The sequence below is a fragment of the Arabidopsis thaliana genome, chromosome 5, assembly GCF_000001735.4.
Source record: "Arabidopsis thaliana chromosome 5, partial sequence".
In the NCBI taxonomy this organism is placed as follows: domain Eukaryota; kingdom Viridiplantae; phylum Streptophyta; class Magnoliopsida; order Brassicales; family Brassicaceae; genus Arabidopsis; species Arabidopsis thaliana.
The window spans coordinates 20,515,982-20,539,711 of NC_003076.8; the positions used below are offsets into that span (position 1 = coordinate 20,515,982).

At 36.3% G+C, this 23,730-nt stretch overlaps 8 protein-coding genes across 12 annotated transcripts; all 8 read right to left on the bottom strand.

Annotated features, from left to right (window-relative positions):
* Positions 1 to 73: 73 nt before the first annotated feature.
* EXO70F1 (exocyst subunit exo70 family protein F1) lies at positions 74 to 2,834 on the bottom strand. Its single transcript, NM_124420.3, has one exon. The coding sequence runs from the start codon at positions 2,450 to 2,452 to the stop codon at positions 401 to 403; it is 2,052 nt and encodes a 683-aa protein (NP_199849.2). The 5' UTR covers positions 2,453 to 2,834; the 3' UTR covers positions 74 to 400.
* A 1,784-nt stretch (positions 2,835 to 4,618) lies between these two features.
* EMB3141 (Pentatricopeptide repeat (PPR-like) superfamily protein) lies at positions 4,619 to 7,231 on the bottom strand. Its single transcript, NM_124421.2, has 2 exons — positions 5,225 to 7,231; positions 4,619 to 5,138 (listed from the first exon to the last, which is right to left on the bottom strand). The coding sequence occupies exons 1-2, from the start codon at positions 6,997 to 6,999 to the stop codon at positions 4,808 to 4,810; spliced, it is 2,106 nt and encodes a 701-aa protein (NP_199850.1). The 5' UTR covers positions 7,000 to 7,231; the 3' UTR covers positions 4,619 to 4,807.
* A 153-nt stretch (positions 7,232 to 7,384) lies between these two features.
* Positions 7,385 to 10,540, bottom strand: PAP27 (purple acid phosphatase 27). Of its 2 annotated transcripts, none has more exons than NM_124422.4 (10): positions 10,080 to 10,540; positions 9,865 to 9,956; positions 9,700 to 9,766; positions 9,500 to 9,619; positions 9,322 to 9,414; positions 9,099 to 9,228; positions 8,936 to 9,017; positions 8,706 to 8,838; positions 8,412 to 8,617; positions 7,385 to 8,335 (listed from the first exon to the last, which is right to left on the bottom strand). In NM_124422.4, exons 1-10 carry the CDS (start codon positions 10,248 to 10,250, stop codon positions 7,594 to 7,596), a joined length of 1,836 nt encoding a protein of 611 aa, NP_199851.2. In that variant the 5' UTR covers positions 10,251 to 10,540; the 3' UTR covers positions 7,385 to 7,593. The 2 variants fall into 2 exon arrangements, with proteins under 2 accessions (NP_199851.2, NP_001330206.1); NM_001344892.1 differs by having other exon boundaries at positions 7,443 to 8,335; positions 9,700 to 9,743; positions 10,080 to 10,488.
* Positions 10,541 to 12,086: 1,546 nt separating this feature from the next.
* On the bottom strand, positions 12,087 to 13,904 carry AT5G50410 (ribonucleoside-diphosphate reductase subunit beta). The gene is made up of 5 exons (NM_124423.4): positions 13,521 to 13,904; positions 13,194 to 13,436; positions 13,034 to 13,112; positions 12,615 to 12,693; positions 12,087 to 12,528 (listed from the first exon to the last, which is right to left on the bottom strand). The coding sequence occupies exons 1-5, from the start codon at positions 13,833 to 13,835 to the stop codon at positions 12,465 to 12,467; spliced, it is 780 nt and encodes a 259-aa protein (NP_199852.1). The 5' UTR covers positions 13,836 to 13,904; the 3' UTR covers positions 12,087 to 12,464.
* A 314-nt stretch (positions 13,905 to 14,218) lies between these two features.
* AT5G50420 (O-fucosyltransferase family protein) lies at positions 14,219 to 16,875 on the bottom strand. The gene is made up of 3 exons (NM_124424.4): positions 15,381 to 16,875; positions 14,868 to 15,117; positions 14,219 to 14,648 (listed from the first exon to the last, which is right to left on the bottom strand). The coding sequence occupies exons 1-3, from the start codon at positions 16,652 to 16,654 to the stop codon at positions 14,472 to 14,474; spliced, it is 1,701 nt and encodes a 566-aa protein (NP_199853.1). The 5' UTR covers positions 16,655 to 16,875; the 3' UTR covers positions 14,219 to 14,471.
* Positions 16,876 to 16,878: 3 nt separating this feature from the next.
* On the bottom strand, positions 16,879 to 17,490 carry AT5G50423 (Putative membrane lipoprotein). The gene is made up of 2 exons (NM_001036970.2): positions 17,361 to 17,490; positions 16,879 to 17,260 (listed from the first exon to the last, which is right to left on the bottom strand). The coding sequence occupies exons 1-2, from the start codon at positions 17,407 to 17,409 to the stop codon at positions 17,004 to 17,006; spliced, it is 306 nt and encodes a 101-aa protein (NP_001032047.1). The 5' UTR covers positions 17,410 to 17,490; the 3' UTR covers positions 16,879 to 17,003.
* Positions 17,491 to 18,076: 586 nt separating this feature from the next.
* On the bottom strand, positions 18,077 to 21,157 carry UBC33 (ubiquitin-conjugating enzyme 33). Of its 3 annotated transcripts, none has more exons than NM_124425.4 (10): positions 20,882 to 21,157; positions 20,270 to 20,362; positions 20,011 to 20,065; positions 19,615 to 19,653; positions 19,465 to 19,528; positions 19,309 to 19,370; positions 19,173 to 19,212; positions 19,050 to 19,077; positions 18,792 to 18,883; positions 18,077 to 18,679 (listed from the first exon to the last, which is right to left on the bottom strand). In NM_124425.4, exons 2-10 carry the CDS (start codon positions 20,324 to 20,326, stop codon positions 18,385 to 18,387), a joined length of 732 nt encoding a protein of 243 aa, NP_199854.1. In that variant the 5' UTR covers positions 20,327 to 20,362; positions 20,882 to 21,157; the 3' UTR covers positions 18,077 to 18,384. The 3 variants fall into 3 exon arrangements, with proteins under 3 accessions (NP_199854.1, NP_001032048.2, NP_001032049.1); NM_001036971.2 differs by having other exon boundaries at positions 18,192 to 18,679; positions 20,270 to 20,353; positions 20,882 to 21,090; NM_001036972.2 differs by lacking the exon at positions 19,615 to 19,653 and having other exon boundaries at positions 18,192 to 18,679; positions 20,882 to 21,136.
* A 287-nt stretch (positions 21,158 to 21,444) lies between these two features.
* On the bottom strand, positions 21,445 to 23,015 carry MEMB12 (membrin 12). Of its 2 annotated transcripts, NM_124426.5 has the most exons (4): positions 22,875 to 23,015; positions 22,245 to 22,549; positions 21,899 to 22,169; positions 21,445 to 21,824 (listed from the first exon to the last, which is right to left on the bottom strand). In NM_124426.5, exons 2-4 carry the CDS (start codon positions 22,469 to 22,471, stop codon positions 21,663 to 21,665), a joined length of 660 nt encoding a protein of 219 aa, NP_199855.1. In that variant the 5' UTR covers positions 22,472 to 22,549; positions 22,875 to 23,015; the 3' UTR covers positions 21,445 to 21,662. The 2 variants fall into 2 exon arrangements, with proteins under 2 accessions (NP_199855.1, NP_001330036.1); NM_001344893.1 differs by lacking the exon at positions 22,875 to 23,015 and having other exon boundaries at positions 21,495 to 21,824; positions 22,245 to 22,578.
* Positions 23,016 to 23,730: the final 715 nt, after the last annotated feature.

The following is a 23,730-nucleotide window of genomic DNA, read 5'->3' on the forward strand; positions in this document are numbered from 1 at the left end:
ATATCTGTGATTTGGAAAATGCGGAATCACCCACTATTATAAACTGAAATTTTCTTAACTTATCATTTCTATGCAACAAACACACTTTTACTATCAAATCTAAGTACAGAGATACGTTACAACAAGAAAGTAATATCATCCAGCTCCATATATATAGCAAAGACCATTTGATTCAAGAGCATAATCATTATATAAAACCCATGGTCATAACATGATAAGTATTAAGACATGTACATAAGAATTTTGACAGTGTATAAAAAGGGTGTAAGCCCGACTTTCACATATATAACTTAAACCCCTGACTTATATGTTACCTGGCCACTATCATCTTTCAAACAGACAAGATTGTCCTTCAAGCAAGAGAGTCCTCGTCAATCGTCATCATCTTCTAGCAAGAGCCTTAACTTTTCCTTCTCGGGTGGTGAATAACCAATTGATTTCCTTCAAATAGGTCTGGTAAGTAACTCTCCAGGTCATCTGGTGTGTACTTTATGTACTTTCCAGCATGCCTACCACCTTCTAGTTGACTCCTATTCCTTCCGAAGAAAGCCCGGTAAGCCGGGATTACTTTCTCTGATATAGATATTCTCAGTTCTTCACGAAGTTGAGGATCCGGGACCTTCCAAGCCGTTTGCAGCCTGTATAACTCTTCAAAGCTGGCATTAAAACCTCTGAATCTCTCTTTTAACGCCATCTTGGAAGAATTGTTGCTTCTTTGTCCATAACTCGGACTACCACTTGAACTTCCACCCATACTTTCGTCCCTCAAAGCAGATAGCACCCTGCTCCAGGAAGCCCTGAGGTAACCGGTAGCATATTGACGTATCTGCCCTCTTCGTTTTCTAACCCAATCATCACCCAAGAGTTTACCAAGCTCAGAATCCTTCACCTTCTGAACTATGTAGTAAATGTTGTTCATCATGAACACATGTTGCAGCCCACCATCTTCATACAACTTTGATTTATCTTCAAGATTTGATTCCAACGACGTAATCAACCCCAATATTCTTTTCGCAAGAGGAGACATCTCTTCTGTACTATCATCACCAGATACGCCACTTGACTCATTACTCTCCAGAAGCGAATTTAAGGTCACCGCATAATCCACAATCAATTTCATGTAATTCATCACATAACGTATCATTGGATGAACCTCACCATTTGTCGTCGGTCTCTTTGATGTCTCATTCCGAACATTATTCTCAAACTCAACAAAAGTCCCCCTCGCAGCATCACCCAGTGCTTCCAACACCCCCTTGGTCTCATTACACACAAAACAGTCAGTGACCATCACCTCTAAAGTCTGCAACACATTAGCCAACGCATCATACATGTCCAGAATCCTAAACAACTTCTCTGATGATCTTCTACCAATCGCCACAGCCTCTCCGAAATTCAACAACTGCATCACACAGCTTTTAGTTGTCTCGTTAAAGCAAACCTCTTTACTCGACTCCGAACTGCTAAAGATCTCATCACATATCTTTTTCTCACCAACAAGAAGAACCCTAACAGTAATCTTCACAGCTTGAATCCACTTCTTCATCTTCTCATCCATAGACTTCCAATCAATCTTCTGAACTTCTTCTATACTCAGCTTCTCAACACCAAGAATCATCAAACAATCATCCAAAGCATCACGCCTAACCGAACTATAAACCTGAACACACTCCTTCTCATAACCAGCGCGAATCATCCGCTCTGCAATCTCCTTCAAATCTTCAACAGCAGTTGGATTAATCAAATCAACCCAAAGATCACACCCTATACTCCCTCCTCTCTCATGAAACAACCTCCTCCTACTCCCACTACCATCTCCATCAGCAACCAAACCAAAATTCTCAAAATCCTCAACAACATCACCATCAGCAAAGGACAACGAAACACGCCGCATCGAGCCATAGAGTCGCTCAGCGTCTAAAGGAACAGTGTTACGAATCAAAATCCGTCTAAATTCATCTTCAAGCTGAGACATAGCCATCTGCAAAGCACTATCAGCTCTATCCACCATATCAGGCTTATTCTCAGACGAAAGATCCTCAAGCAAAGAGATAATCTCATCAACAGCTGAAAGAAACTCGGTAGCTTCCTCCGGAGATTCATCAAACGAAAGAGAAAACGAAGAGGAACGATAGTTACCAGAAGACGAAGACGAGTGACGAGAAGAATCATTACCACCATCCCACCGATGAATAACCGATTCTGCAGCCTCTAAACGCGCCACAAGAGCGTCGTTTTGATTCTCTTCCTGGTTCGTCATCGCGGTTTTGATATTTGATAAACGGTTATCGAAGCTTGAGAAGATAAGTAACATATCTTCACGAACCTCTTTTGGTGTGTTGAGGCTTTTCATGATCTGTTGCGCCGTAGCGAGAACACGGTCTTCAGCTCCCCCACCACCACCTCCGGCTTCGGCGTTGATACTCGCCGCCGTGGTTGTTGTTGCGGCCATCTATGGAGAAATTCGAAAAGGGAAAAATCAAAATAGAGAGGTAGGTGAATCAGAAAGATGAAGACATGGATCGTGTTGTGAGATTTAGAGATCAAAACTTGAGAGAGATTGAATTGAAGAAGAAGAGTATAATTTTTTTCTAGGGTTTGAGTGGAACAAAGACAGCGAAATGGATTGTTTTTGGTCTTTCCGAAAAAAAGAAACAAAGTCAATACGTTTTCGTTGACCTAAATGTTTTGGTACCGGTTATTTTCCGGTTTAATTCTCTTCTACGAATCACAGATAGACAGAAAAGTACGGTAATGTTTTTGGTTACTTTCGGTTTAGTCTTTTTTTTTTCAATTGCTGCAAGTTTTGGATAGAGTTTTTAGACTGTTTCAAATTTAGTTCAAGGAGTTTTATTTAGACTGTTTCAAAATGGTTAGATTTTGTGATTTTTTAATTGTTCATTCAGTATGGGTTTAGCTTTAGAATGTTTCAAATTGTATTCCGATCCTAATATAGATTCAGAAAAACGGACCGGACCAATGTGATTGATTTGATAGCAGCATTATTGCGGTGGAGTACTCTTCCGGCGTATTGACGCTGTCGTCCGCCTACCGTATCCAACGGTTGATAATTATAGTTGACAATAACAGATTTTCTAATCTCTCAAATCAATTTTTTTCTGCTAAACGACAGATATCTGTGTTCACACTTCACACCATCAACATTCATCTACCTGTTGTTTATTCAATATAGCCAACACAATTGATTTTTTTTTATAATGGATATGTTATTATTTGTAAATTTAACATGATGATTGTACATAAAAAGGTTAGTGTTACCAAACTCTAACTCTATTATAGTAAAGGGAAATTTGACTCTATAACCAACAAAAAAACTATAATTAAGAAACTAGCACCTCACAAAAAAAACCTTGATATTCTTTATATTTTATGTATTAATTCCAATGTTGTCCTTTTTTTTTAAAGATATTATTGAATAAAGGTTTTTAATAGATTTATGAAATTAAGTGTTATTCAATTATGTCTTTATAAAACTACTTTAAAAAATCTGCTTTTATTGGATTAATGTTTATTTGATATATTCTAAAATAAATTAAAAATAAGTGTTATTCAATATTTATTTGATTTGTTTCATTTAGGATTTGAATGTACTTTTATTCATAAAACATGAAAAAAATAATCCAAACATTTTATCAAGTATTTCAAAATCCACGTAAAACATTAAACATTAAAATCAAAACCCACATATTATCAAGCCAATTCAAGTCTATTAAAAACCTCAATCTAATAACAACCTCTTAATCTCATTTTCCCCATCAACTTAATCTTCACTTTCATATTATCACTTTGCCTCCTTTTTTTTTTGCCAAGTTGTCATAAAAAAATGGGTGCAAAATTCCCTTTCTATACCGTCATTATCACCGTTAGTGCTACCATTACAATCGATGTCATCGTTATCGTCACCACTACTACCATCGCTATTGTCAACATCACCGCTACGTTTTATCTCGGTTGCTTGAGTTGCCAATGTTGTATCTTAGAGTATAGTTTTTTTTGGAATCAGATCAGTTTAACTCCATCATTTGGATCACTTAGAATATAACGTTCTTTATTCGTCGTATGTTTAGTTTAGTATTATGTGTTCTCTATTACTGCTACTATAGTATATAGTAAGACACTACAATGTTCTATACTATTTTAAAAGACATGCTTTGGGTTTGAATTTACAGTACTGATTTTAAATATAATTTATAAAAAATAATATATTACAATATTTATTCTTATGTGATCCTATATAGTATAAGATCATATAGTATAACATATATATTTTTTTGTTACAAACACTTAACCACGTAAATGTTTATATCCATTTGAAAAATTCAATCACTACATCAATTCACGTTTCTCACTCATTTACGCGTACGTCCACAATTCCAAGTGCAGCTACGAGTGTGTCATTCTCCTTTCACACGTGCGTTTGCATCCTTTACAAGTTGGAAAAGAGTTTTTCGTCTTTCTATCATCTATATGTGTTACTTTCTTCATTTACCTTATTATGATGCTATATATTTAATAACTTTAGCTAGAATGGTTATTCACCTAATTCACCCTATATCAAATTTACACCGTAATACACAACACAATTCTGCACTTTTTTTTTGGTGTTAAAAGCAGTGAATGATAAAAAAACTTTTACCTTTATTGATAGCAATGCTAAAAGAATCATACAAACCCGTTACATGATCACACTATTTTCCGTGTGTTATACATATATATAACTTTAGCATAAAGAAACAAGAACCCATAACAATAAAAGAACATGGAATCTACTTCTACTTGTGATGATTCACCAATAACCTCCACAAGAACACTTCCCTTCTTTAAAATGATGGAACCGGCTCGCGTCTCTCACTACCATCTCTCGTCCTGTAACCAAAGATATGAACTCAACCACCTTGTGGCAATTTTTGCATATCCTATGGTTCTGAGTAATCTGCAATGGATTCCATTCCGGCGTATTCACCAATCCGTAAGCTATGGCTAGTTTCTCGCTGTGATATCGCCCTACTCGCTCTTCTTCCTTTTCATCTACGTCTGGAAGAAGGTGTTGCTCCTCCTCTGAGTACCCATACTCGGAAATCTCTTCCATTAGTTCATCCACTTTTTGGTATATCTGCCTGTTTCATTTAGATTCACACATCGTAAGGTTATGAGATTATGAAATGAAGACAGAGAAAGATTTTAGTATTGTCAGATAATTTACCTTTTCACCGTCTCATTGTAAGAATCAAACCTATCTCCTGAAAGAAAGCTGTGAGTCTGATCTCCAACCTCAACCCAAGTACAAGCCGGCATCATGCTTAATCCTTTGCTCTCCAATGTCTCCAAAACCCCTGCAGCTTCTGCAGTTTTTCCCATACTGTTGTACATATTATACATCACAACGTAGTTTCCGAGCTTCTCGGGTCCCATTCCATAGAGTTTTTCAGCAACCACTCTTCCAAGCTCTAAGTTTTCCTGCATCCTACAGGCATTCAAGAGTGCTGCCCACATGTTCACCGTGGTTTTCAAAGGAGCTCTTCGGATAAACGCAATGGCTTCATCTAATAAACCGTCTCTACCCAACAGCTCAATCATGCAGGCATAATGCATCGCCCTTGGTTTGATCCCATGAACCTCACTCATCGATAGAAAAATCTCCCAACCTTGCTCAGATAAACCTGAATAGGCACAAGCTGATAGAACTGCAAGAAATGTGACATGGTTTGGAGCGACGTTTGCTGCAATCATTTTCTCAAACAACTTAACAGCATCAGTTCCTCTACCATGATTTGCATATCCACCCATCAAAGCGTTCCATGAGATTATATTTTTTCTCGGCAATTTATCAAAAACATATCTAGCAGTATCTACTCTACCCCATTTGCTATAAAAGTCTACAAGAGCTGTGTTTGCAACGATTTCCGATTCAAAACCGTTTCGAATTAAACTAGCGTGTGCCTGCTTAGTAAGCTCAAGCTTTGCAAGCTTTGTAGAAATTCTTATCATTATCGAAAGTGTGAACTGATCAATAGACACACCTGAGTCTCGCATGTCATACAACAAACACAGAGCTTCCTCACTATAACCATGAAGCGCATAACCCGCAATAACGTTGTTCCAAGCAACAGTAGTTTTCTCGGGCATACACTCAAAAGCACATCGAGCATCTTCAATATCCCCACACTTGCTATACATATCAATCAATCCACACGAGACAAAGGTATTATCAACAACTCCTAACTTCAACGCACAAACGTGTAACTGTTTCCCCACATAAATAGACCCTAAGCCAGCCGAGGCCCGTAGCATCACCGCAAACGTATGAGTCTCACAATCAGAAAGCTCCTCCCACATCATCTTAAACAACTCAAAAGCTTCAACATAATTCCCAAAATTAACAAACCCAGAGATAATCGAGTAATAAGAATACAAATTTCTCTCAGGGATTTCATCAAACAACCTACGTGCATCAATAATCATCCCACACTTGACATGCATCAACAAGATTCTGTTCATCATATACTGCTCCGGCTCAAACCCATTACTCATCATAAACCCATAAACCCTTTTAACACACCGAATCGATTTCAAACGAATACAAGCTTCCACTAAAGCATCATAAGTACTAACACCAACCTTAAAACTACAGCGAATCTCCAGAATCTCAAACAATTCAAAAGCTTCTCTGAATCTATTACACAAAACCAACTTCTCTATCTGACTACAAATCGTTACACCAGATTTACTGATCTGGGTATCATCCAAAATCTGATCTTTCGATTCCTTAACCTCGATTCTAATTGGTTCTGGTTTCAGCTTTGGTTTTGGTTTCAGACCTTGAACTACAGAAGAACAACTGAGTCTTCCAAATGGGTTCTTCCATCTTCTTCCTCGTAACGAGAATTTTCGCGGGAAAGTGAGAACCTTGGGATTGGAAGAAGAGTCTCGAATCTCGTCTAATCTTATGCTCTGGTAACGCGAGAGTGGAATCTCCATGATTGGAAGAGAATGGGGTCAATAAGAGATTAGGAGCAAACAGAGGATCCAGATCATATTGATCGGAATCGCCCGAGAAAGCACCGTGGAAAGATGGATTTGTTTACTTGATGCTCCGCAATGTCTGAAGCAAATGGGTTTTGTTGCTGAAAGAAGAAGAAGGAAAAGAAGTGATTTTTGAAATAGAGAGAGAAGAGCATCACACAGCATCGGGAGCTCCGCTAATGGCAGTTGGAATTTAGACTTTGAGGAGAGAAGCAGGTAGTTATGAAAACTACGTCGTTTTTGGCATAAGCAGATCTAATCACAGTTTAATTTAAGAAAATTATTGATTTGCATTGTTGCAGTAAACAGGTTTTTATGACATTAATCATAGCAAAATACGTTTGATGGAAATAGTTTTATTTTTATTTTGAAGATTGTTTGATGTTTATATTTAACAATATCTTTGACGTTTGAAGAAAAAAAAAACTACATTGATGATCACATTTGTTTGTTAAGAGATGAGCAAGAAACAATTGTATAATCTACAAGGAATCAAAACTAGGACTGTTTCTTTACTTACTACCTCACAACATCAAACGCTCGAAGAAATCATGAAGCTAATGTGGTTGGCTCGCAGCTATCTCGAACACAAGCCAAGACATCTCTGTATTCTCTAAAGATAGTGAAGGAGTCATGTACAGCTCCATTGCTGCTTTTCTTGTATTCGAAGAGAAGAGAGGAGTGATCAAAAGCCGTCAACTTCACAAACCCGTAATCATAGTCTCTGAAGATACTCCACTTGGGTTTCAGCGAGCTGAACGAAGACAAGTGACTTCCTGCACCACCAACAACCACGTGTATAGTTCCTTTGAAGGCTCCTGAGTAGTGACTTTTCTCATTGTCCATACATTGGTTCTGGTAAATGGGGCATGTTCTTTCATAGTTATGAACATGACCGTAGAACGCGATGTCTACTTTATACTTCTGCCAGAGCTTTTGCAAGCTCTCTCTTCCCATAGGTTCTTCAAAGGAACCTTCTTGACCATACCAATCGTTTGTTGAATAACCGAGAACACGATGAGCAATAAAAATCAACCAAGGCTGAGCCCTTCTGTCTACAGAGGCAAGACAACGCTCTATGAATTGGTATTGCTCTGACCCTTCTCTCCAATCATGTTCAGTGTCCGCTACACAGAACCGAAACATTCCATAATCCGCAGAGTACCAGAACTTAGCTTTGTTCTCAGCAGGAAAATCAAACATGGTTTCCGCAGGAACCCCACACTCCCCTCCAGAGTCTTTACCACCATAGAAGGATCCAGAGTCTGGCCAATCCCGCTCGTGGTTGCCACTGAAGAGAAACACAAGTTAGTGCCAAGAATCTGGAAATCGTTAAAGCGAAGACTTATATGGCCGGTCAAGCTAACCTTGCGACCATGTATGGAACAGTAGAAGCAATAGGTTCAACTTGAGCTGTGAACTGATCCCACTGCGAGATGTAACCATTTGCGTAAGTGATATCTCCAATGTGGAAAACAATGTCAATGTTCTTCAAGTCCTTGATGAGTTGATCAGTGGTGTTGAGAGAACCAGGCTGATAATCATTGTACTCGTTTGAACCATCCCGCTCTCCCTTCAAATACATATTACAGAAACATATAAGTCCCGAGAGGAAACACTAACAAGGCAATGTTTTTATATAGAAAACAACAAGCAAGTACCTTCCCCATGTCCCCGAAGATTATGACCCGTTGTAACGAGTCTTGTCCAGGATAAGGAGAGGACTTGAAAGTGAAATTCTTGCTCCAAACTATTGATCCATTCATCAACTCATGACCCATCCTGTATGTGTACCTTGAGGTAGTTGATGATCCAGAAAGTTACAAAACCGTTATCCAAACGATGTGTTTAAACAAGAAAGGAAATTGATACTTCTAAACAGTGTATATACTTGAGGTTTGGCCAAAGATCTTTCAATGAAGCAGTGTGGATGAAACCTGGATCACGCCAACCAACAGTACGAGCAGGAGCACCTGTGTCAAACAGTGTAGTAAGAATCAAAATGCAAATTCAGATAAAGAGAAAAGTGCATAGATTTCTAGTTTCATACATACCACACATGCTGTTCCTGGTAAAAGTCAAGGTACCAGCTGGCGATCGTCTACTTCGAGTTCCCTTACGACTCCATTCCACAAACGGAACAGCCTCACCTATGTTGTAACCACTTGTCCATGTTACGGTCATCTATCAAAATCATAGTGCAAAGCATGTTTTAGTTCATATATCGATTTGAGAGTCTTGTTAAGGCTTTGATAAATCAGGCTATGGAAAACTTACCTCGTCCCATTTCTTCCCTAAAGCAAGACGTGGATAGACAGGAGCTTTAGGATTGATAAACGATACATGATTTGAAACCGAGACAAGTGTTGGCTGTAAAGAGCAATAAAAGAGATCAATTAGAGTCCATTGGAGATAAAACACAAACTTGAGAGGTTGTGTAATCTAATCAACTAACATTTGAGAGTCCCCCAGTGAAGAGGGCAAAGGAGAAATCAGCTCTCTGGTTTATAAGCATGAACTTCAAAACCGCATTCCCAGTCTTCATATAGTCAGGACTGGACTTGGCATACATATACTGCCATATTAGAGGAAAACTAAATGAGATGAAATGCAATGTCAAAGTTGAGAAATCAACAGTCAAAATGTAATGGAAACCTTGACTGGAGCTGAGCAAATAAAAGGAGCTATCTCTTTGTCATCTGTTGGAGCACAAGAAGATGAGCTATAACAAGAGAAACACAAAGACAAGTTGTTAAACACATCAATCAATATGCAAACACATGATTCATAAAGAGGGTTTAATGGATGTAAAAAAAATACTCGAATTTTGCTGGTGAGAAGACTCCAACCCAATCGTCTGAAGAAGGCTCCGGATTTGAGATAACAACATTTACCCATTCTGTGTCCTGACCCTGTATCAGCAGCCATCATCAAAAACTAAATCATATATCTCGATTCGGCACTGGAATCAGTTTACAGGAAAGACCAAAGAAACATAACATATCTCAGTTTGGTCTGATGCTAAGTTTGTTTACCTGGGAACCAAGAACAAGAGGGGAAACGTGAATAAAAGCAGAGTGATGCTGAGCTAAATTTATGGCGTATATATCAATTTGAGACAGTGCTTGATCTCCACGTCCATTTTCGTGACTTGAAGACACCTGTACGATGAACCATAGAAGCACTAACAAGAAATTCCTAGCCATCGTCGAGAGTGCTAACTTTCTCTTCTTTGCTGTGACAGATAGATGAAATCAGAAGCTAAAACCCCCCCCCCCCAAAGAATCTTTTGACCTTTCAAAGATTAAAACTTTCCAATCGCATGATATTTTGAATTTTGAAGACTCTTGGTTTTTGTTCTCAAGTACATCCCTTTCTCTCCCTCCCTCCCTCGAAGGCGTTTCAGAACAGAAATTTTCTTTTTTTAGGAGGAAGACAGAGCATAGAGAACTTGTGTCTGCTTTTTTTTTTTACTTGTAATAAAATAATTGTAATCGAGTGAGCACATAATGTCGTAACATTTGTTGTCATTATCAAATTCCCAATGTTTTTATCCTTTTCTTTTACCTAACGTTCTAAATGGTACATAAAAATAGCCAATTGGAAAAAGGATGCATATTACTTGAAGAAATTTTCATTTATATTTCTATAGTAAAGAATTTTCTCCCTTTGTTTTGATTTGTTTTCTTTTCATCTTTTTATTGAAAGAGAAATTTGCATTTCTAACCTACAAAAATATTATAATTAGGTAACTAACACTCTAAAAAAAAGTAACTAATATTGTTTGTATTTTCTGTAATAATGCCAATACTATCCATGTTTGAAATACACGCTCTTCATCTTCTCCCTTCCATAGAAAACCAACTATTCTCTTTCACCAACTATTAACTTTTGAACATGGGATTGGTTCTAATAAAATCCAGTCTACCTTTTATGAAGCTTTTGATTTTGCCAACGATTAACAAAAGTGTATTGGGCACAGAAGCAAGACAGTTAATTTCCAGAAATGACATTTAGGTTTTGCTCGAAATTGAATTAGAGGTTTTGATTTACAGAGGCAAGACTTCAGATTTTGTTGGAGTCTTTGGTTTTTTAAGAGACTTTGGTTTTGTTTTTTGAAATTGAATTAGTCGAGATTCTCGCTAATAAACGCTGAATTTGATCAATTTTTGTTCTCTGTTTCCTTCATTTGATTTTTTTTTTTGGGTCTCTCTAATTTTTTGGCGTCGTTGTTTCCTTATCCTGAACCAATAAATCGATTTTGATTTTGAGAAATTTTTGAGAGATACTATTCTATTTTGTGAATATACTATTTACGTATACCTTGTACTATATACGTTTTAAAATGAATTGTTTGTTTTGATTAAGGATGTGAAATGATTTGATTAGTGTTTTATATTAAAAGTCTTGGGTTCCCTATATACTATCTTAGGGTTTAATATCCTTCCATCAAAAAGTATTTAATTGATTATTTGGATTCATCAAAACAAACGTTTCTATTTGAACAAATATATACTATTCTATCTTTCTATGATGATCTTTATAGAATTTGATACCACTATTTATTTTTTTAAAAATTCGTTTCCGATTTTTAAAATTCAAATCATATTAGATAAACAAAAAAAAATCTGTTTTTTCAATAGTATTATTAACTTTAACCAAGTAATATTGTTAAACTAATATAGTAAACAAAATTAAGAGGAGTGAATATATATTAGTCATATATATTTCTCTTTCCTCCTGTCAGTGACTTCTCTTTCTTTCCAAGCGGATCCGTAGGAAGGAGTTTAGTGTATTTTCACAACTGACATGTGCTATCAAATGAATTACACACATTATGGTGTTATATATTTAATAACTTTTTCAAAAACCATCATTTTTGCAATTCACCCTTATTGAAATGAAAGGAAAAAAAAAAAATAATTAAAAGAAAAAAATAATGCTGATACTGCATTTTCCATGTAGTTTATCAAGCTGACTAGACAACCATATGTGCTTTAAATAATTGGAAAAAAAGAAACATATAAAATCCACCGCAATACAAGGTTATTTCCTTCTCAAAAAGAAAAAAAAAATGAAAGAGTGTCTTTTTGATTTTTTTAGGCTGAGTGCAATATCCAATGTAAAACGAAGAAAACAAACAAAACCACTTAATCTCTCTACTGAATATTGTGGTAAGAAAGGCAAATATTGTTGAAGAGTGTCTCTCTCTCTACATAATGCTGGATTTGGTTTCCTTTTCGATAAAATATTATTGTTGATATTGGAAAAGATTACAAATTACATCACCAAACTAGACTCCATCTAATATTTGGATACAGCTACATGACCTTACAATTTCACAAACAGTTCTACAGCACCAAAGCAGAGAACATACTTACAGAGATCATCTAAACGCCAGCTTCTGGTAGCTAAGTTCTTCATCTGTTTCCTATGCGAGGCTTTGCAAAATGCGGAGCCAGTCTCTTCTCGAGCTCAACCAAGCTGAAAATGATGTAAAGAAACATGATTAATGAGAATTATAAAAGTCTCTGCTATATCATAAGTGAGGTTTGGAAATTCTGACTTACATCTCAAATCTGCGCTTAGCTTCTTTCTGTTTTGTGCGGTAGAGGTCACTGTCTTTCGGTATGTTGCTCATGGGATCAGCTACACATTTTGTACCCAAAATTAAGAACAACAGTACATCACTAACATACCTCATTAAGAGTAGACAATCATAAAGGAAATACACATGAATGTTATCTAACTTGATAGATCCACTTAAAATAATTTTAAAGATTGTCACCAAATATATTACACTTTCGAATGTTATCTAACTTCACCGATCGACTTGCATCCAAAGAGTAGTGTCACTAAATGTCTATTACACTATAGAATGAACTCTAACTAAACATATCTTCAACATGAAGAGCAAAAAACTTTTGCATTTGGGGATCTAGCTACACTATGTTACTAATGAACTCGGATATAGAGGAAATAGCGTTACCCGAAAGCGTAGCATGGTGTTTCTCGCCAAACTCTTTGTGAACTTCCATTGCAGTAGCTCTGCTCAGCCGGATTAATCCCTAATCAAAATGCCAAAACAAGTTGTTGACATTGCAAATTAAACTAAATAAAGACAAAAGCAGTAGACTTTGGAAGCTAACCTTCTTCTCCTTCCTTTTAAGAATCTTGAGATGACATTTCTTGACATAATGAGTCAAATGATAACGAGAATGCCTAGAAGAAAGTTCTTGTTTAACCTCAGGATTCGCATCAAGCCATTCAGAAATATCCTTAGATTTCACCAACTCTCCATTATCCAATGACTCTAACCACGAATACACTGGTAACCATTGATCAGTCCTCTGAAATCGAGCTGGATGTTGTTGATCTGCTTCCACATTTTGCTGTATATATCATTCACAACACATACACAAAATCAATCCAAATCCTGAGAAACAAAAATGGTATCAATCAATGAGTGACGTTACCTCGTTTTGATCAGATGATGGTGTTGGTCTCATGTAATGTTGGATTGAGAGGAGACGATCTACAATCTCGGAGCGAGGCATGTGACGGAGATCCGCCGGTAAGGAATCTAAGTTGGTGCCGATCCAAGTCTCGACTTCGCCGGCGCTTACAACGGCTTTGGCGTCGGGGAAAGCGGAGACCCAAGCTCGAGCCATTGTCTCCCATTCCTGAGATGGCTCTGTTCGTTGGTTCGTGTTTGAGATTTTGTCATCCGATTCCAATTGCTGCTGCTGCACCTTTTCATCTTCTAGGGTTTTGTCACTCGAATTCGACATTTTCTTCTTTTTGGTGTTTTTACACAGTCGCCAAAATGTTGTCTTTAAATAAAGTACTTTAGTTCGCACAACCAAATCTTAATACTGTAATAAATAAAATACTGTAACAAATTCTCAAGTGTTTTACTGTCTTAACTCTTCTTAACTCTTAACAGTTAACAGTCATTTATTTGTCCAAATTTTAAACGTCATTTATTAGTTGTTACTATTTACTTAAGCTTTGTTATACATCACATGTATAATGTATTTAAGCTTTTGGGTTTAGATACTTTTTACTCCAATTGAATGATGGAAATTTTTACCCTACATCAAAACGAATCCGTTTAATCTTCGTTGTATAAACTGTCATTAACAATGAGTAATGTACTTTTATATAATAAAAATTGCAATGAATAATGTAGGATTAATAATGAAGTAAACAAGAAACAATCTCCAAAAATCACCAATGTCCCCGGAATTAGATATGTGTTGTTGTAAGAAACTGAGGCTCTTTCTATTGATACACACACTCTTGTCACAAAAAAATGAATTGGAAAGTATCCAAAACTGGATTCTATAATTACACTATACAATTTAACTAGAGGAACAATAGAATTTGAGAACAATTCAAAGTTTGTAAGAAAAAAATGTGCTTACTTATTCATCTTCTGCTATAAAGTTTGGCTCTTCCCCTCGGCAGAGGTACTCATCGCACGTAGAGGATGTTCCCCAATCTTTCCTTAGCCTCAATATATCTTCTGTGAAAGTTGATCCCGAGGCTCCAATGAATACGCTGGACATGGCGCATATCGTTTTATCAAGCATTGCATCCACCTACACATTCAATAATACAGAATTTAGCCCATGCCATGTTTGATACATCAGGCCATGCTATTAATAATAATTCAAAATGCAAGTATTTAGGATTTCTATTCTCCTACAAAATTCATAAATCCGGAAGCTTTTTTTTTTTTCTGTTGAAGAGCAACCAAATGCAAACCCAGGAAAATCAAACAGGTTTTCATGAGATTTATCAAGGCTCAAGATTCTTACCTGAGAGTCATCCTCTATACCATGTCGATATAACAATGCATCCCACTTTTCAGCTGAATTACGCGGTGGACGTTTGACAAGAGGCACAATTTTTCCATCTACCACAACAAGTGACTGAAGCAGACTTGTCTCACTTTCTGCAGCATCTGTTGAAAGATAGATGACTGCGCCATTGGATCTTTCCACTATCCGAGCGATGCACTCTGCAGCTTGTGGAATTGGATAGAAGCAACTTGGCGATTTTGCATTGCTGCCATGAAAAAAGGTTCTCCATTTTCAGAAAACTACAAGTCTAACCTGGTCCCTAGTCTAGTTTTAGGAAATCAATCTCAGTAAGATATTGTAATACTTCGGTGCAGTGCCTACGTGATGTGGATGTGATTTACAGTACTAACCAGACAGATTCACAAACAAGAATGGAATGTTGTTTAGATAATCACATTTTAAGAAGTATGAGCTGCACTATGAAATTCAGGGTAATGTACCAAAGAAAGCAAGATGAAAAAGCCATACCAAAATTTGAGGAACCCATGTCTGCGGAAATGAAGTGCGATGAAATTCTTTCCCAAGAAGGTCTGGATGAATCTCTGTGCGGTCAACAAGATCAGCTTACTAGGTTCGATTAGTGTCTTACACTTGTGGTTAATAGGTCCACCAGGTTGCATCACCCAATCTTGCTCCATATCAGCATAGAAGACATCCCCGATTGCAATCACATCATCATCAGACTTAAACTTCATCTGGACGTCTTGCACAGTTCTCTTGCTCGGCTTCTTTATGTCTTCACTCCAAGGAGCCTCAAGCTTCCCATCAATGGAAATCCCCAAACCTTTCAGCTTTTTAATATGTTCCTCATCCACATAACAAAGCTGTGGTGATGAAAAGTAACATATGAACCGATCAATCCGAAAATGATTCTTTTTCGCCTTTTCCTTAAACTGATCAAAAGCAACAACAACATTTCTTCCCAAGCAAGTGTTAATCCGCTCTATATCTATCACTCTATCATACTGGTAATCAAACTTAGAGCTAGGTATCACCAAAACTCGATCCAGCAATGCAGCAAAGAACATATGTTTCTCTAAACATATCAAATGGTTACTCATTTGACCTGAGAGACAAATAGCGAATAGAAACTTATCAGATCTAGGCTTCCACTCTACAGTTTTCCGATCTGACAACTTCTGATCCACTTTTCTACATCTATTATATGAGAAATTCACCGAATCAACATCGGTGCCACCGGAGTAATTGCTACTCCGGTGTGGTGATAGAAGCACCTCTTGGATCTCCTTATTCAATGAAATCTGCTTCGAAACAGCAGATTTCACATCCTCAAACAAAACAGACGATCCCAAAGCGTTCTCAGATTGATTAAGAGAAGGATTCACCAACGTACCATTCCAAAGAGATAGAAGCGCGAGCTGTTGTTGTCTCAGAAGATACAAAGCACGAAGCTCAGATTCTTTGACACGATTCGACAATGGATCCAGCTTAAAACTCGAGAAATTCGCCGCAAATAGTTCACGAGGATCAGTGAGTAAGAAGAGAAGACCGATTGAGATAATTAGAGAAACGAAGACAATGACGTAACGCTTGTTGAGCGAGATCTTCCCACGGTGTTGGACTCGATGTAAAATGTCGTCGATCTGAAACGCCGATCTCTGATTCCCGCCGATTGTGGTGGCGTTGGAGGAAACTGAATCCTCCCGGTGACGGATTCGAGTGTCGTTTTGGGGAATCAAATGCTGGTGGTCTTCTTCGTCGTCCGACGAGTTTCGCTCCATCGCCGAAGAGTGAACTCAATTTCTTAGAATCTAAAAGTTCCGCAACAACAATTCGATAGATGATTCAAAGAGAAGAAAACGAAAATTTCTAGGGACATGAAACTACATTGAAGAAGAAGTAAGGATAGAGTAGTAGAGAAATTAAGCGTGAAGAAGAGGATTAATCATTGCCGCTGTAACTAAACGAGTTAGTGAGATGGTGACAGTGGTTGGAGGAGACTGAGTTGGTACGATTCATAGCGGGTTTACTTGATTCAAAATTATTAGTACAACCGGTTTAATTTGATTAACCTTGGGCTAAGAAAAAAATATTGTTATTTTATTTTATATGTAAGTATTTCAGAACAAATTACAATCCCACACCAATAGTTATTCTAGAGCAGTGACATGTAAACCATCGACATTCACCAAGAACCCGTTTCCTTTGCAAACAATGATGAGCACATTCTTGACAGAAACCAATTACATTATCTGCATGTGAAACTCCAAGATGTTCATCGCGTGGAAGTTCATCTACTATATTTAAATCAATTGGAGGGTTCGCTGTTAAATCGAAAGAATGAGTTTTCTCTTCTGAATAAGATTTTACCGTGGCATTTGACATACCTATATTAATTCAAAATAAATATTATATAAAATTAAATTTTCAAAAGAAACATTTTAAAAAAATATACATAATATCTTCATTAACGAAATTTAAACTTACATGACAAAACAAGGATCATAAGAGTGGAAAACAAAACAATTGTCCTCATTTCTATTTTCAAGATTTTGATTAAAAAATAATTTTAAAAAAGGAATATCAATTATGTTGATTTTGCTAATTGTTTGACTTTGGAGTATGGAGTTCCTATGGTTTCAAATTTATATACTTTTTTAAACTTATGTTAAACATGAGTTACTACTTTAGTGGACGTTTTGTTATATATGAAGGTTATTGAAAGTATTCTATTTATTGTTCAAATATAACTTATTTATAGAAGTGTATTTAATATATCTAGTAATCAGTTCGTCATTAGATAAAAATAACCTATGTCTTAAACATTTATTCAATTAGTATAAAATATAAATAAATCAGAAAATCCATTCAAATTTGTATGTGATATTTATGTTAGTGGTGTCATAAGTTCAATTTACAAATTTGTATGTTTTTTTTTTGTCACATAAATTTGTATGTATTTAAATATCAAAAATAAGAACAAGAAATGATTCCTTTATAGACAAGTATATTATAATTCATATATATATGTAGATCAAAGATCCTTTATACACACACACATGACATAGTCACACACAATGATTCAGTGGAATCCCTTTTTCACAGATCAAAGATGCTTACATGTTCGATTCTTTTGAATACAAAATGCAAGCAGCATTTCCAAATGACAATGACAATGTTAAAGCTTGGCATTTTTGGTTGCTGCAAGATACTCGAATTTTTTATATGGACGTATTTCATAACTTTAGGGTTGATTTCATAAAAAGATGATGTCGTAAAGTCCATGAATCCACCACATTAGGTGGCGAGTTCGTTCTTAATCAAATTAAGCTAACATTTATATTTATACGTAACTTCAAATGCCATACCAAACTCAATGTATCTGTTTTCTTTTCAAGAGAGGGGGAAGAACAAAAGACACTACTTAGTACTGAGACTGAGAGACAATGATAAACAGATTTTACCAGATTGATTTGCAGTCATGTTGTGTTGCGTTGCATTTGCATCTAAATCACAGCTGAAGCAAAGGCAACGCCATTACAACACCGACAATCGATACTAGCAACAATACTATCCAACCCGGTAATGCTTCTTTCTTGTTCCTTCTCCTCTCTTTCAATCCCACTTCTTGAATACTTTCCTTTTTAAGACCAACGCTTTTCTCTGATTCGACTTTCGCATTGTCCTTCTGAGGAAAATCCTGATTCTCAGATGTTGTTGTCTGTTGAGTGGCTGCTTCTTCTTCAGCTACTTGTTGCTGGCTGTACTTCTCGACATACTCGGGAAATAGTTTCCGGAATGTTACACTGCCACAACAGTTTGAAAAAGATGAGAAACATAACATGTAGAAGCTATCTTGTTCTCTAATCAACTTCTGAGATGTATCCTAAACATTTTTTTGGTGGGAATGGAACTTACCTTTTACAATTGAAAGCAAGAGATGACTTCGCCAACCGTTGTTTCTCGGCTACACTAGTGTTTACACTTCCCGTTGTGGGGCTGTTATCCATCTGTGGACCACAAGGTTGTAATGCGGAAAGAAATTTAATGAACGCAATGGAGAATAAAATATCACAGTAAAAACTAAAAAAGACATTGCCATGTTAAATCAGTAAAGATCTAATGACCAAGGATAAACTGAGAGGCTCTGCAAGATGAAACGTTCCATAAGCTTACCATAAATGAGAGAAGTCCTGTAAGTATGCTGCGTTCAGGGAAACAAATTGGTCAAATAAGGATCCATTACTCTGTTTATTTTAATAACTTGAACACAATTTGAATGTACATCAGATCTTATACCTTGACACTGACCACATTGGATTCCAGCTTTCTGGATGAACTGTACATGGAATGATGGAATGATAAAGCTAATTAGATAACAGACAAGTTCATTGAAATTAATAAACAAAGGAATGAAAATGAAGACTGTGCTTACAGTCACTCATAGACAAGCAGATTTTCTTTTGCGTCACAAATCGACCATTTGGTGTGGTCATTCTGCAGCAACAGTAGTTTAGTTGATTGGAAACCAGGAATAAAACATAGGAGAGTGATATTTTAAGTGAGAATTCTGAAGAACGAAAGAGCTTACGTGATTCCAGGTGGCTTGTAAGGATATTCTGGAGGGAACTTGATCTTTCCATAGTAAAATCCACCTATCAAAGAGAATCCGGATATCAGAATCATATACTACTTTGGAATGTAGAAGATCACATTTGAAATGTAAATCTAAGATTTGAACCTGCAAAAGGCGTTCCCTCACTGCCTTCCAACACATAATCTGTAGAATAAAACCCAATAGTTCAAACTCAATTGACTACATTTATATAAATAGTGCAGTAACACTAGTAGCGAGGATAAAAATACCCTAACTTGTAGCAGAATAGCATGACCATTCTCAGTTAGGTAATAGATAAGAAAAACTTTAGGTTTACTTTTCGGTTTCTATAAACAAAGCAAGTTTTCACCATTACATATTACTGGTAATCCTGAAAACATGATACCAATAGTATCTCTGTCACCATAGCAACACGCTATATGTACCTAAAGCCAGTATCCCCATAGCCAAACCTTCAATAGAATAACTAGAAAGCAGAAAATAAAGAAAAGGAACATTAAATAGCCAGATAAGACTTACGCCATTCAAGAATGTCATTTGGGGAAGGACGAGCAACAACATGCGAGACTGGTTCCTAGCAATCCAGAACAGAACATGTCAAAGATACTTCCAAAGTAACATTCATAAGAAAAAAACTTATCCTAGACCAAAAACCATGAAAACTAGCATAGAGCAAAGAAACCACATTTGATAAAAAAAAAAATGAAAATCGAATGGGTAGAATGATACCAGTGACAGACAAATCAAGGATGGGAACAGAATAAGAAGAAAATAATACCTTGCAAAGCGCTCTGTATTCTTTTTGAAGACGCTTTATACAAGCTTTTTCTGCCATCTAAATGCTTCAGGGAGTTCCAATAAACTGTAGTTCCTGTCAACCAAAACAACGAATTGTAAACTGTAGAAAATATAATCCAACCTTTAAGTATGAAATGAATGACAGTAACATAAACCAAATTAAGGTCATCTTCGATAAAGAAACCATCCTGCTTAAGTCATACATCTGGAAAACTGACATGAACAAGCATGTATAATCTACTCCATGACATTGCCGTATAGTTAAGCTATTACTACAATCTCAAGTCACATATAGAGAAGCAACACTTCTTAAAGTATCTGTTCTAAATACAAATTGACAAATTGATACACACACACAAAAAAAGATCACCGTTCAACAAAATTGCCTAAACCCATGAAATTGTGATGAAAACAAAAAAAAAAACTTAAAATTCCAATTAAACAAAACAAACATACACACAAATATTTTGCAATCAGATAAAATTCCAAAACATATCAAAGAATATTCCCTAAAGATCCCTATTGATTTTGAGTCAATCAAGTTAATGAAATCTAAGAAAATCAGAAGAAAGAAAGAAAATAATCGGCGTACCAGTTTGATCAAAGTTTCGTTATTGGATGACCAAGTATAAATCAAAAACACAGGGAAGTGAAATCGTGACAAGGTAAGAGCAGATCCAAGGAAAGAATTGTGAAAATCGGAATCGATCAGGAGCTGGAGCTAATTTGAGATTCTCTTTCTCCGTGTGTGTTTCTCGTTGATTGATGATCAAATCATTCGTTTCTCATATTTCGACGCGGTACAGAGACAAGGAGAGAGGAAAGAGAGAGTGTCGAAATATCAAAAGGAGATTGGTTTTCCTTTAACCGGATCAAAATTATTCCAGTTGAGTCGGTTCTGTATTTAATTATAATTATCCTATCCCGGTTCGGTATTTGTCATAATCAGACCTTTGGGGAATTGACTATTTTGGTCAAAAAAAAACATTGACCATTAATACAATGATGCTAAAGTCAACTGTTTCGAATCACTTTAAATATGAACTGTCTTGAAGCTCATGTTAGTCGCCGAAGCAATGACCCAAACAAATGTAGTAGCTTCTGTGTTAAACAACGATTGCAGTCTCGGAGAAGTTTTGAACAAGTTCTCTTACACTGCGAGCAATACATCATTCTCGGATATAGGAGGAACACATCAAAAGTTGGGGAAGAAAAGTTGGCATAAATCGAGAGCATACTAGACGCAAATGAAATGGAGAATATGTGTACTAGTGTTTTGAAAATGTCTTGTAAGAGGTATAAACAAAACAAAAAAACGTGTTACAAAACTCTCTCCATACAATCTATGGTAATGTAATTAAAGTTCTCTGGTTCTAGCGTGTCCATCTTATGAAGAGATACAATATGACAAGCGTTGCGATCATACCCGCATATTTAATCCAGGTATCAACACGATTACGCCTCTCAATGAGCCTCAATACAGAGTTAGAGAGCCCAACAGTGTTCAGAACATCCAAAGCCTTCCTCTGCGCACTCTGAGAATTCAAAAACCCAATGTTAAAAAACTGTTTTCTTCATTGACTTAAAGCTTAAGTTAGGGTTTGGTTACCTTCAAACGATCCCTTTGTTCAGCATATTTAGAGAGAATAGCAACTCCACTTTGAAACGAATCTTCAAGCATTCTCTTTGAATTCTTAACAGAGTTCATTCCTTGAGCCTCCTCATCAAATATTTGCAAAATGTGAGCTCCTTCTCCACTCCCTCTACCTAACAAATCCGCTCTCTCTTTAGCTTCCAACATCTTCCTCTGATTCCTCCACATGTACTTCTCTAGACTTTGGTTCAAATACTCAGCCTCTTCTCCTACTTGTTCACTCTTCCTACAGCAAAAAAAATCCAAATGCTCAAGAGTTTAACCACTACTTCAGCTATTTTGATGATCTAAACTTCCTCACCTTCTCCAAAGATCACGCTGGGATTTGACAGGGATCGAACGCCAGAGACCGTCCATATTGGAACAAAGAGATTGAACCTCGGTAATGTCTCGTTTCACGGAGGAGGCGAGGTCGGTAGGATCAGAGTCGAACCTCTCCAACTTCTCGATTCCATTCCGAGCTCTTAGTAGAATCCTTTTTGCACTACTATATACCTCAGACAACCCTCCCACTGTCCCAGACGCCATTATACAAACCACAAAGTGACCAAGAACACCGCAGAATCTTCTTCTCTTTGCTGAATTATATCAATATCAACTTCTAATCTGGAACATATATACAAAAACATATTTAAACCAGTTTACTCAAGAATTAATAGTAATCTACATGACATTGACCTATAATTTGGCTCTTAAGTAAAACTTGAATCAAAAGTTAAGCACCTTTCAACAAGATTTGCATAAAACTTAAAATCTAATCCAGACAAATCACTCGATCACGAACCAGCAATTCGATCAAAATCCTAGAAATTATGTTAAGAAAACATCTAATCGGCAATTCATTTGATTCGATCGACTGAAACCAAGAAATTCAACAAAATCGCATTGAGAGAAATCTAAGAAAAGCTTTAGAAAAAATTTATCCGTGTACCAGTTCAATGGAGGCTTGCTTGGGTTTGGAATTTGAATTTGTTACACAAAGCAATTCGTGACCAGATCCGAGGAAAGTTTGTGAAAATCGGATGAGAAATTCTGCGAGGGATTAAAAAAGAATAGCAAGGAGTTGGTTTACTTAAACCGGGAACAAATCCCAATTAAGCAGACGCGCTTGGCTGGTTCTGTTTACAATTCGGTTTTGTAAACAAACACAAGAAATGTAACAAATTAATCAAAGAAAAAAAATGTTCTAAAAATCACGATATTTTTTTTGTTTCTAGTAATCACAATGGTTTCTCCCTTTTCATAAATGGCAAATCTCCCATAAAACCATCTTTTGTATTTTCTATTTTTTCATGGTTATTTTCCTTTATAAAAAAAAAGGGATATCATATGTACATTGTATGGTTTTTAGTATTCTCATAAAATAAAATGTCTTTTGAATTTAAAAGAAAAGAAAAACACTAAATATGAGTTCAGATTTATGAGCTAATTCTAAAAACACTAAAAAATCCGGCCGGTAATTTGAGTTCAAAAACACTAAAAACACTAAATATGAGCTCAGAAAAGAAAAACAATTCGACCGGTAATTTGAACAAAAATAAATAAATCCGAACGATAAAAAATTAAGGAATTGCTAATTAGCCTCTACGGGATCATTGGGGGATTGACACTATCATGGTCAAAGATTGATCAAACAAGCTGTCCATATAATGGTTTGATTAACATAGTTATTACTCCAGCAAGATTTAGCTTAAATACGATTTTTAGGTGTGTATATTTTAAAGTTCTTTTGTTTACATCATAACGTTCTCATAAAAAGTGGATATAAAAAAAAAAGTATATATATA

Coding starts and splice junctions, on each gene's coding strand:
- UBC33 (NM_124425.4), bottom strand. CDS start 20,326: ATGGCAGAAAAAGCTTGTATAAAGCGTCTTCAAAAAGAATACAGAGCG. Junction 19,654..20,010: donor AAATGACATTCTTGAATGGC/GTAAGTCTTATC, acceptor TTTATTCTACAG/ATTATGTGTTGGAAGGCAGT. Junction 18,884..19,049: donor CAGGACTTCTCTCATTTATG/GTAAGCTTATGG, acceptor TGTGGTCCACAG/ATGGATAACAGCCCCACAAC.
- AT5G50410 (NM_124423.4), bottom strand. CDS start 13,835: ATGTCGAATTCGAGTGACAAAACCCTAGAAGATGAAAAGGTGCAGCAG. Junction 13,113..13,193: donor TTAAAAGGAAGGAGAAGAAG/GTTAGCTTCCAA, acceptor CATTTTGATTAG/GGATTAATCCGGCTGAGCAG. Junction 12,694..13,033: donor ACACCATGCTACGCTTTCGG/GTAACGCTATTT, acceptor CAAAATGTGTAG/CTGATCCCATGAGCAACATA.
- EXO70F1 (NM_124420.3), bottom strand. CDS start 2,452: ATGGCCGCAACAACAACCACGGCGGCGAGTATCAACGCCGAAGCCGGA.
- AT5G50423 (NM_001036970.2), bottom strand. CDS start 17,409: ATGAGGACAATTGTTTTGTTTTCCACTCTTATGATCCTTGTTTTGTCA. Junction 17,261..17,360: donor TATGATCCTTGTTTTGTCAT/GTAAGTTTAAAT, acceptor GAATTAATATAG/GTATGTCAAATGCCACGGTA.
- MEMB12 (NM_124426.5), bottom strand. CDS start 22,471: ATGGCGTCTGGGACAGTGGGAGGGTTGTCTGAGGTATATAGTAGTGCA. Junction 22,170..22,244: donor CAGCGTGATCTTTGGAGAAG/GTGAGGAAGTTT, acceptor TTTTTGCTGTAG/GAAGAGTGAACAAGTAGGAG. Junction 21,825..21,898: donor AACAAAGGGATCGTTTGAAG/GTAACCAAACCC, acceptor TTGAATTCTCAG/AGTGCGCAGAGGAAGGCTTT.
- PAP27 (NM_124422.4), bottom strand. CDS start 10,250: ATGGCTAGGAATTTCTTGTTAGTGCTTCTATGGTTCATCGTACAGGTG. Junction 9,018..9,098: donor TACCAGGAACAGCATGTGTG/GTATGTATGAAA, acceptor TGTTTGACACAG/GTGCTCCTGCTCGTACTGTT. Junction 8,618..8,705: donor TCTTCGGGGACATGGGGAAG/GTACTTGCTTGT, acceptor ATGTATTTGAAG/GGAGAGCGGGATGGTTCAAA.
- AT5G50420 (NM_124424.4), bottom strand. CDS start 16,654: ATGGAGCGAAACTCGTCGGACGACGAAGAAGACCACCAGCATTTGATT. Junction 15,118..15,380: donor CATGGGTTCCTCAAATTTTG/GTATGGCTTTTT, acceptor TTTTCATGGCAG/CAATGCAAAATCGCCAAGTT. Junction 14,649..14,867: donor GTATAGAGGATGACTCTCAG/GTAAGAATCTTG, acceptor TTGAATGTGTAG/GTGGATGCAATGCTTGATAA.
- EMB3141 (NM_124421.2), bottom strand. CDS start 6,999: ATGGAGATTCCACTCTCGCGTTACCAGAGCATAAGATTAGACGAGATT. Junction 5,139..5,224: donor TACAATGAGACGGTGAAAAG/GTAAATTATCTG, acceptor TAAATGAAACAG/GCAGATATACCAAAAAGTGG.